At 29.7% G+C, this 12,030-nt stretch overlaps 1 protein-coding gene across 1 annotated transcript; it reads right to left on the minus strand.

Moving 5' to 3' along the window:
• Positions 1-10,430: 10,430 nt before the first annotated feature.
• mdlc (RING finger protein mdlc) lies at positions 10,431-11,765 on the minus strand. The gene is made up of 3 exons (XM_065515616.1): positions 11,610-11,765; positions 10,825-11,551; positions 10,431-10,749 (listed from the first exon to the last, which is right to left on the minus strand). Exons 1-3 carry the CDS (start codon positions 11,710-11,712, stop codon positions 10,563-10,565), a joined length of 1,017 nt encoding a protein of 338 aa, XP_065371688.1. The 5' UTR covers positions 11,713-11,765; the 3' UTR covers positions 10,431-10,562.
• Between the last annotated feature and the right edge of the window lie 265 nt (positions 11,766-12,030).

Consider the following 12,030-nt stretch of genomic DNA (forward strand, 5'->3'; position numbering starts at 1 on the left):
ATCACTCTATTTTCAACCAAAAATCGATTTTTTTATGAAAATCATGTAAAACTTAAATGTGGCTATAAGTCGGTAAATAGTGGTCCAAATGGAAAAAGGACAAACATCAGTGATCACTTCTATTTTCAACCAAAAATCTTCTTTTTGTATGAAACTTGGTAAATAGTGGTCCAAATGGAAAAAGGACGATCATCTGTGATCACATCTATTTTCAACCAAAAATTTTTATATGAAAATCAAGTAAAACTTAAAAGTGGCAATAACTCGGTAAATATTGGTCCAAATGGAAAAAGGACGATCATCTGTGATCACTTCTATTTTGAACCAAAAATCGATTTTTATATGAAAATCAAGTAAAACTTAAAAGTGGCTATAAGGCGGTAAGTAGTAGTCTAAATGGAAAAAAAGACGATCATCTGTGATCACTTCTATTGTCAACCAAAAATCGATTTTTATATGAAAATCAAGTAAAACTTAAAAGTGACTATAACTCGGTAAATATTGGTCCAAATGGAAAAAGGACGATCATCTGTGATCACTTCTATTTTCAACCAAAAATCGATTTTTATATGAAAATCAAGTAAAACTTAAAAGTAGCTATAAGTCCGTAAATAATAGTCCAAATTGAAAAAGGACGACCATCTGTGATCACTTCTATTTTCAACCAAAAATCGATTTTTATATGAAAATCAAGTAAAACTGAAAAGTGGCAATAACTCGGTAAATATTGGTCCAAATGGAAAAAGGACGATCATCTGTGATCACTTCTATTTTGAACCAAAAATCCATTTTTATATGAAAATCAAGTAAAACTTAAAAGTGGCTATAACTCGGTAAATAGTGGTCCAAATGGAAAAAGGATGATCATCTGTGATCACTTCTATTTTCAACCAAAAATCGATTTTTATATGAAAATCAAGTAAAACTTAAAAGTAGCTATAACTCGGTAAATAGTGGTCCAAATGGAAAAAGGACGATCATCTGTGATCACTTCTATTTTGAACCAAAAATCCATTTTTATATGAAAATCAAGTAAAACTTAAAAGTGGCTATAACTCGGTAAATAGTGGTCCAAATGGAAAAAGGATGATCATCTGTGATCACTTCTATTTTCAACCAAAAATCGATTTTTATATGAAATTCAAGAAAAACTTAAAAGTGGCTATAACTCGGTAAATATTGGTCCAAATGGAAAAAGGACGATCATCTGTGATCACTTCTATTTTCAACCAAAAATCGATTTTTATATGAAAATCAAGTAAAACTTAAAAGTAGCTATAAGTCCGTAAATAATAGTCCAAATTGAAAAAGGACGACCATCTGTGATCACTTCTATTTTCAACCAAAAATCGATTTTTAAAAGTGGCTATAAGTCCGTAAATAAAAAGGACGATCATCAGCGATCACTTCTATTTTCAACCAAAAATCGATTTTTATATGAAAATCAAGTAAAACTTAAAAGTGGCTATAACTCAGTAAATAGTGGTCCAAATGGAAAAAGGACGATCATCTGTAATCACATCTATTTTCAACCAAAAATCGATTTTTATATGAAAATCAAGTAAAACTTAAAAGTGGCTATAAGTCGGTAAATAGTGGTCCAAATGGAAAAAGGACAAACATCTGTGATCACTTCTATTTTCAACCAAAAATCTTCTTTTTGTATGAAACTTGGTAAATAGTGGTCCAAATGGAAAAAGGACGATCATCTGTGATCACATCTATTTTCAACCAAAAATTTTTATATGAAAATCAAGTAAAACTTAAAAGTGGCAATAACTCGGTAAATATTGGTCCAAATTGAAAAAGGACGATCATCTGTGATCACTTCTATTTTCAACCAAAAATCGATTTTTATATGAAAATCAAGTAAAACTTAAAAGTGGCTATAACTCGGTAAATAGTGGTCCAAATGGAAAAAGGACGATCATCTGTGATCACTTCTATTTTCAACCAAAAATCGATTTTTTAATGAAAATCAAGTAAAACTTAAAAGTGGCTATAACTCGGTAAATAGTGGTCCAAAAAAAAAGGACGATCATCTGTGATCACTTCTATTTTGAACCAAAAATCGATTTTTATATGAAAATCAAGTAAAACTTAAAAGAGGCTATAAGTCGGTAAATAATAGTCCAAATTGAAAAAGAACGATCATCTGTGATCACTTCTATTTTCAACCAAAAATCGATTTTTTAATGAAAATCAAGTAAAACTTAAAAGTGGCTATAACTCAGTAAATAGTGGTCCAAATGGAAAAAGGACGATCTTCTGTGATCACTTCTATTTTCAACCAAAAATCAATTTTTATATCAAAATCAAATAAAACTTAAAAGTGGCTATAAGTCCGTAAATAATAGTACAAATTGAAAAAGGACGATCATCTGTGATCACTCTATTTTCAACCAAAAATCGATTTTTTTATGAAAATCATGTAAAACTTAAAAGTGGCTATAAGTCGGTAAATAGTGGTCCAAATGGAAAAAGGACAAACATCTGTGATCACTTCTATTTTCAACCAAAAATCTTCTTTTTGTATGAAACTTGGTAAATAGTGGTCCAAATGGAAAAAGGACGATCATCTGTGATCACATCTATTTTCAACCAAAAATTTTTATATGAAAATCAAGTAAAACTTAAAAGTGGCAATAACTCGGTAAATATTGGTCCAAATGGAAAAAGGACGATCATCTGTGATCACTTCTATTTTGAACCAAAAATCGATTTTTATATGAAAATCAAGTAAAACTTAAAAGTGGCTATAAGGCGGTAAGTAGTAGTCTAAATGGAAAAAAAGACGATCATCTGTGATCACTTCTATTGTCAACCAAAAATCGATTTTTATATGAAAATCAAGTAAAACTTAAAAGTGACTATAACTCGGTAAATATTGGTCCAAATGGAAAAAGGACGATCATCTGTGATCACTTCTATTTTCAACCAAAAATCGATTTTTATATGAAAATCAAGTAAAACTTAAAAGTAGCTATAAGTCCGTAAATAATAGTCCAAATTGAAAAAGGACGACCATCTGTGATCACTTCTATTTTCAACCAAAAATCGATTTTTATATGAAAATCAAGTAAAACTGAAAAGTGGCAATAACTCGGTAAATATTGGTCCAAATGGAAAAAGGACGATCATCTGTGATCACTTCTATTTTGAACCAAAAATCCATTTTTATATGAAAATCAAGTAAAACTTAAAAGTGGCTATAACTCGGTAAATAGTGGTCCAAATGGAAAAAGGATGATCATCTGTGATCACTTCTATTTTCAACCAAAAATCGATTTTTATATGAAAATCAAGTAAAACTTAAAAGTAGCTATAACTCGGTAAATAGTGGTCCAAATGGAAAAAGGACGATCATCTGTGATCACTTCTATTTTGAACCAAAAATCCATTTTTATATGAAAATCAAGTAAAACTTAAAAGTGGCTATAACTCGGTAAATAGTGGTCCAAATGGAAAAAGGATGATCATCTGTGATCACTTCTATTTTCAACCAAAAATCGATTTTTATATGAAAATCAAGTAAAACTTATAGGTCCGTAAATAATAGTCCAAATTGAAAAAGGACGAGCATCTGTGATCACTTCATTTTCAACCAAAAATCGATTTTTATATGAAAATCAAGTAAAACTTAAAAGTGGCTACTATTTACCGACTTATAGCCACTTTTAAGTTTTACTTGATTTTCATATAAAAATCGATTTTTACATGAAAATCAAGTAAAACTTAAAAGTCCGTAAATAATAGTCCAAATGGAAAAAGGACGATCATCTGTGATCACTTCTATTTTCAACCAAAAATCGATTTTTATATGAAAATCAAGTAAAACTTAAAAGTGGCTATAACTCGGTAAATAATAGTCCAAATGGAAAAAGGATGATCATCTGTGATGACTTATATTTTTAAGGTATAACCGATAAAGTTAATTAACATTTATTAAAATCCAAAACATTATTTTTCTCAAGAACACAGTAATAAAATACAAATTCCATTTAATTTAAAGTAAAAAGAAAAACAAAAATAAAATAAAATAACAAACAGTGAAACAACTAAATAAAACTCGTATTCATATGAAATGGAAAAGTAGAAGAAAACTCTCAGTGCACAACATGAATAAATAAATTTAAAGTAACAGTAAACAGCCGTTAGTGGAGCAGTTAGAATTCATATGTATGTATGTATTTCAGAATATATATGTGACTGCTTTTGAATAGTATGTAAGTGTGTTGAGTAAAGTAACAGACAAATGCATTTTCAAGGAATTCATTCAAGTTTTATTAAAAGCTGTTTAAATATTTAAATTAATAATTGTTTTTGAATTTGTCTAATGCTGCCATAGTAAGTATAACAATTTTGTTACTTTTAATTTAAAAGTTTTAAATTTAGTGTTTTAATTAAATTGAGTTTTAAAATTTCTTAGTTTTGTCATAAACTTTGATTGTAATGGATTTACACAGATTTATTAAATTTGTTTATCACAACTTATCTCAAATAAACATCAATTAATCAAAACATGATTTGAAGCTACATAGTTTCAATAAACATTTGTAATTTATTAATAAAACTGTCATTTGCAGCCAGCCAATCATTATTAGACAACATTTGCAGCTTTACTTTCATATTCTGTGTTTATTTTTTTGTATTTTCAAATAAGTATTTTCTGTTTTAATAAAATCATCATCATCATAAAATTATTATTATCGTCACAAGCACTTGCGCCTTAAGAAATGAATGGCTCATGTACATTAGCTCACTTTTTTTGTAAGATAAATTAAAAAACATTTGGAAAATATAGGGAAAATGTTTAAGATATTATGAACAGAATAATAACATGAACATTTATTTAAGTTTTATTAAAAAATATAATTTAAAGAAGATAAAAATGGAACTAAATTTCAGTAAAATTAAACTGCTAAATGTACAAATATTTATAGCTTCCAATATAATTTCTTTAATTTATTGATTTCGTACAACTTCCGCTGAATCATATGAAGAACCAACGACACGAATACTTGTTATTTATTAATCACATACATTTAGGCGTTACGTATACGCAGTGTAAGACTATACTTTCACACAATTCATCATCAATTCCTTATTATTAATACTTATTGAATAAAAACAACAACCCTTTTGATTTTCTTTTGCAGTCTCAATAGTGTCTGGATGTCAAAAATGATTGATGAAATTGTATTCCATAATTAATCGTCTGTCTGTCCCACAAATTAATTGTTTTGCTGCAAGAAACCACTTGAATTATTTCCAATTATATGAAGTTTTATATAAAACTTAATTGTAATTAAAACCAAAAAAACATAATCATAAAAACCAACACAGCCATGCCATAAAACATACTCGTTAAATTTTCAAGTGTTTTTCACTTAACTTGTTACAAACATTTTTAAACAAAACGGGTCAAGACAGGGAAATTTCCAACTGTTTTTTTTTCAACTGTTTTGCTTTATGCTGCAGAACAATGTTTATTTTCTTATGTTTTTTGGTTGTTTATTTTTCTGCATGCAAATATTGTGACAGAAAAATAACAAAATTGTCAACACCCAGAATATGAATAGAAAAAGAAACTAGAAATGCAATAGAAAAAAACATTTTGATAATAAAACAATATGGCCCATGTTAGTGCAGCAACAAAAAAAAAACGACTTCGACAACATTTTAATAGTTATTTAAGTTTCTATTCTACATTGAAAACAATATTTTCTGTTGTTGGCCAGAAGCCAACGAAATATGTATTTACAACAACAAATACCAGCAAAAAAAAACTAACATTTAAACTAACCGAAACCTCGTACATCACTTGAAGAGCAGACCAGCAACGTTTGGTTAAATTTTGTTCTCTTTTTAAGGTTCAAGAAAAAAATATATCAGCAGCAGCAGCAGAGGACACAAGGTATTTAAACCTGGTGATTGTTTGTGTTCTGATTGGAAAATGTTAAACGGAAATTGTTAACACAAATGAAAGTGTTAAAATATAAATTTGAAAATTGTCGTTACATGAAAAAGCAAGGAGGAAGCATTTTAAATGAAAAATATTTAAAAAAATAGTAAAGACATCATATACCTAAAAAATTTTACAGAAATTCACTAATATTTCTATATATCATGAGTTCCATAAAACATCACAAACAAATTGAACATGGGTCTTTGGATTTTTATCAGATTCGGTAAACACTTGCCCTTTAGAGTCCTTTAAAAAATCTGACATCATCCTCATAATATATGAATATTTGAAGTAAAAGCCCAAGTTAATGTTCTTGATTCGAAATTTATAAGAATAAAAACTAAAATGTCCAAAGGGAATCTGAACTTCCCGCATATGACGATTCGTTTGTACAAAATTCGACATTTTCAAAGCAAAACAAAAATTACAGATATCTAGGTACCCTTCAAAATGTTATTAAAAACAAAAATCGCGTTCGAAAGATACGCCATCTATTGTAAATCCCGTATTTTGAAGTCATACACCCAATAATTGTTTTAAATTTTGTGTAGGACAAAAATCAATTTGTTTGATTTTAACATATCTGTTACATTAAGTAACGACGGCAATTTAAATTTGTATAATACTATGAATAATACATCTGAATGTTGATTGCAAGTTGTCCCATTTTATCCTAGAATGGCGTCGCGATCACTACGGGAAGATGAAATTTATAACATTATATGTCAATATGATATGGACGATGATGACGGTATTGTTTGACCCAGATTTTCAACCACCGTTAGCAGATTCTTAAATATTTCCAGATTGTGAAGAAAATATCGGGGTAGATATAGATTTAATCATTGTTAATGAAAAAAATTTCACTACTTCAGACCCCTCACACTCAGTTCGTGAACAGCAAACAAATCAATCTCATTGAACAAAGCTAAAATGTAAAAAACAATTCACAGGAAATACTAGTTTGCCACCAAATATATTGAATCTGGATATATCTATTTAATATACATACATATATTTTTTTAAATATTTTTTCATATTAAAGACTAAATTTCTACAGAAAATAATTATCTCAAAGAAGACTAAATAAATAAAAAAAAAAAACAACTAACCTCAAAACGAACTCTATTTTTATTTCCAATTTGCGTTATATCAGCATTTGTTCTTTTATTTGATTTTATTAATACTAGTTGTATGTAAATATGTAGTATGTATGTATGTATGTATGTAGCATTGTTTGTTTTTGTATAATTTTTATCACAGTCCTGTTAACAGTTAGTTTTCCTTTTCCCTTTCATTCGTTTTGTAGCAACACACTCGCATTCATATCAAAACAATAGAGATGCCGTTATAAACAAACATGTAGAAATATCTCTCTCCACTGTGAAATACACAACAATAAATGTCGGCATTACATACAAAGTGCACACTACATACATACATATATATATACATATATGCATATATTTGTAGGTATGTATATATGTTTGTATATTTGTGTTTATAAACTATAGTTTCCGTATATTGTTATTGTTTTGTTATTAAATGTCATGTTTGCAGTAAATGAATGGTTGGTTGTTGTTGCTGCATACATTCATATTTCTGTCTGTTTGTGTATCTCTCTCTGTTTTATGTTAATGTCGGTGTGTTGTGTGCATTTCCGTTTCTTATGTTCAACAGGAGTGGAATAAGAATACATTTCATGTTTATTATCTTGAATGAATGAATTGTAAAATGTTGTTGCTACTAGTACTTGTTGTTAATATTAGATAATGTTAATGGAGGAGGAGGAGGAAGACCCATCTCAATAGACTCATTCAAATACAAATTCTTAGCAGCACTTTAAGAAGAAATAAAAAAAAATAAAGAATTGTTTTCACACCAACTACAACCACTTTGCGGAAGAAATGACGACAATTGCAAATGACATTTGAAATTGAAAGGTAAGTCACAGTTTCATTTATAACATTTATTATATTAAATGGATGTGGTAGTACCATTTGTTGGAATAAAATTTTTGAATATTTTTTAGTTTTAATATCCACGATATTAATTTGTATTAATATGTAATTAGAGTTCTTTTGTGACCAGGTCACTTCATTTGTTTTTCGGGTATCACCACTTTTCTGAAGGCTTTTGCTTAAATAAAAATAATGGCGGATTTTGAGCACATTTTTCTGTAGAGCAAAAATGGTTGAATATATTGCAAATCTGATTTCACCAATGGGTTCTGCATCAAAAATTAATACAACTGATGTTTTTTGAATCCTTATAAATAGTTCCACAAACCCACAACAGGGGGCGCAAATCTCATAAAAAAAAAAAATAAATTTTAGTTTTTTTAAACATGCTCGATGAAGAGGCATTTTAAGCTTAGAAAACGGCACCAATATTTCTATCATTAACCATTAAAAAGTTACGAGACTTCAAAGTTATTTATTTAACAAGAAAATAAAATTTAGTAAAAAAAGTTTAAAAAAAGTACCAAGGAAATATTGGTACCGTTTTGATAAGCTTAAAGTATTTTCATCATACGTGTTTAAAAAATCAAAAATCCTTTTTTTAATTTTTTTATGATATTTGCGGCTCCTGTTGTGGGTTAGTGGAACTATTTTTAAGGATTCAAAAAACTTCAATTCTATTAATTTTTGATGCAGAATCCATTGGTGAAATAAGATTTGCAATATATTCAACCATTTTTGATCTACAGAAAAATGTGCTCAAAATCCGCGTCTTTAGGTGCGTTGAACCACTACAAGGAGTGAAAATTTTCTAAAAAAAAAGAACGCCATTATTTTTATTACCCGCAAATCAAATTTTTTAAATTAACTCTAATGTACATATTTTGCATTCATAAATACTGGGGAATCGTTTAAACGATCATTGTGTTCTTAACAAATACTAAAACTTCCTATCATTGTATTCATTAAGAACACTAAAACTTCTTATAGAAAATCATTAACTTCAAAGAAGACTTTAATTTTTATGGTCTTTTCATGGCCTTCTTTAGAAGACTAAAATTTTCTATGGAAAATCATGTCCGTCTTAAAGAAGACTAAAATGTTGTATAGGAAATCATTGTTTGTTTTATTTACTATAAAAAAAAGAATATTTTAATCTTCTTTAAGAAAATTAAATAGCAGGATTTTTGAATATCCCAAGGGGTAAAATTGTTCTCCATCATGTAAAAACCAAATGAAGAAATTTTGAGCAAAATCGAATAATATTTTATAGAAACATTTTAGTTCAGAAGATTCGCGCTTAGGGTCAAAGTAGCAAGATTTCTCAAAAAATGTTTTTTTTTTATTTGTATTTCATTTACCCATTGATGATATATTACTTAATTTCATATCTTTTTCTAATCTAAATCTAAAAAGACTTTAATCTCATACAATTTTAAATTGAAATTTCCAGGACATATGTATAGTTTAAGTGCTTCATAATTCACGAATTAAGGAATTATAATTTACAATTGCTCAAGAAGTCGTGAAGCTCACATTCAATTTTAAGTATTTCCAAATTTGTTGCTGGGATGCTTCCGAAAACTATAAAGAATTTCAATATTTTTAAGTATTCAACCCCTTTTGTGGGTTTCCCTGCTGATGGTCTACTTTGATATCACCTTGGTCTCATTCAAGATACAATTGGTGACCCCAAAATTGTTGCAACCGCTGGGCAAGTATTTTCGCGTACTTTCTCATTTGTACAATTTATTACTGGATTTCGTGGGATTCCATTCGTTTACTTTTACAAACTTCTAACAAGAGAGCAAGATACTGTTTTAATGTACAATTTTGGATCAGCAAAAATAAATTAACGCGCTAATATTACAGTTTATGTTCCTCGCTTTGGCAGTACAATTTTTTAGCTTTATTCCATTAACAGCTCGTGTACTTTGTTAGGCATATATGCAGATTGTGGCTTTTTCGCATTACCTCTGCTAAAGGATAGCGACGGCAGAGTCCCATTAGGACTCGCCCGTCTCTGCAGGTTTTACCGATGGCTATGTTCCACGGGACACTTAAATAGTTAAATTATTTCTTAGTAAAAGTGCTTCCGACCTTGGAAGCAGTAATAGTTTATTAATCGGTTAACGGTAACTCTTGTGATGATTGAAGATTCGAATGCGAGTTGTTTCTAGATACCGATTTGTACTTTGCTTTTGATGCTGGGGTGAATTGCCGCATTCGATATCGAGTAAAACTGATCGTATTTTTCTAATTTGAGATTATTGCATTCGATATCGAACAAGAAATTTAGTACATTTTATTATAATTTCGATATCATAATCATTTCGATAGCTCATTCGATCACTAATGCGGTGTATAAAATACACATTCTTCTAATAAAAAGCACTATAATCAATGCATATATGGACATATTTTATATCGTTTTCTCTTATTACATTCTAAAAGGAGCAATGATTGAAAATGTAAACCAAATCAAGAGTAAAAATTATACATTTGTATTTTTATGTTTTTATTTAAAAAATTTTTAGTATTTAATAAGTCAAATTTATTCTTCTTAGCGAGCATAACACAATTCAACAAATCTTATGTTAGGCTTTGGCCAAATATGTCTTTATATATGTAATTTAGTCACTATCGGCCACATCACTGTCACTATGACCCGGATCATCTGCATCGGGATGATTTTTAAGCCTAGCAATTAAATCCTTGGCGGGATTGAATATGCCATTTGTTTGTTGTGAGCAGATAAAACAACGTTGGGATTTTTTATAATTTTCCAAAGCACATTTTTCACAAAAATAGTGCTTGCATCTAAAAAAGAAAAACATTCATTAGATTTATGGTATTTTATAACAAATTTAATTTTGGTAATTTGAATTAACATACTTTGTAATCACAGGATTGACAAAACTTTGACGGCATATGAAACATTTAAATGGCAATGATTCTTCATCGGAATGTATCTCATATTTGCTATCATCTTCGTCCGACTCACAATCACCTTTTTGTTGTGCGGCATAGTCCATTTCTAATTGCCAGCCGGCCTTATAATCACTACGATCGTGCAAAAACTTACAACTATCACCGAAACCACAATAACCAGTCTCCTTGTAATCTTTACAAATATCTGGCTGATAATCCCACCTCACTGTAGCACGTAAATGGGCTGGTGCCCTAATGGGTCCCCTGCGTACCATGCCAGAACTTGCATTCCCCGCAGCAGTATCTTGTTTCTTATAGTATTGAGCGTAATTGTTAATACCACGATAAATTTTATCATCTGCTTTGCCTTCCAGGTCTTCATTGATTTTAAGGGCCTTTTCGTGTATAGCCTGAGCATCACGATCTAGTTCAGTGTCAACTTCATTGATGGAAGCAGCTCCCTGATCTTGGGGACCATTAGGTTGAGCGGTACGATTGGATTTGTACGATACGGTTACTTTGCGTTCCTCATCACTTTCATCGCTTGTCGAGTTGTCCTTCTTTTGACGTTCTCTTTTGGCCATCAAGTGTTTAGTGCTTTGAAAGTTGGGATTTGTACGCTTACGTTTTTGTTCGGCTCTTATTACAGCAGTGCTACTGGTGGTTTGTTCTTGGTCACTTTTATTGTCATCTAAAAGTTATTTCTGAGTTGAATTTTTGTCCAAATTAAGGAAGGATTTGATACTTACCAGATTCCTCACTGGATTCTTGTTTTCTTCTAAAGGCAGGTTTCTTTAGGTTTCTTTTTTTAAAGCCAAAGCTTGCTTCGGTTCCGGCAGCTCCTTGAGACATTTTACCTAAACGTTTTCCAAAATATTGCTATTGTTTACAATTTTTCTGACTTATTTTTTTATAAAAGTTGCCAGACTTAATTTTTACATTATTTACAATTTATATTTGGCAATACTGTGTTAGGGACAGTCTCCACACGTAATTGTATCAATACTATAAAGGCGAATCCAAGGCGTATTTAACAAGGTGACAGCAGTGGCGAATTGAAATAAATACAAGCGAATTCACTTATTTTTTATATATAGAGTTTGACATACGGACGTACGGGCGAATATTTTTTATATATGTAGTTTGACATTTGTGCGTGCTATTTCTATA

Source organism: Calliphora vicina, chromosome 1 (assembly GCF_958450345.1).
Source record: "Calliphora vicina chromosome 1, idCalVici1.1, whole genome shotgun sequence".
NCBI classification, from domain to species: domain Eukaryota; kingdom Metazoa; phylum Arthropoda; class Insecta; order Diptera; family Calliphoridae; genus Calliphora; species Calliphora vicina.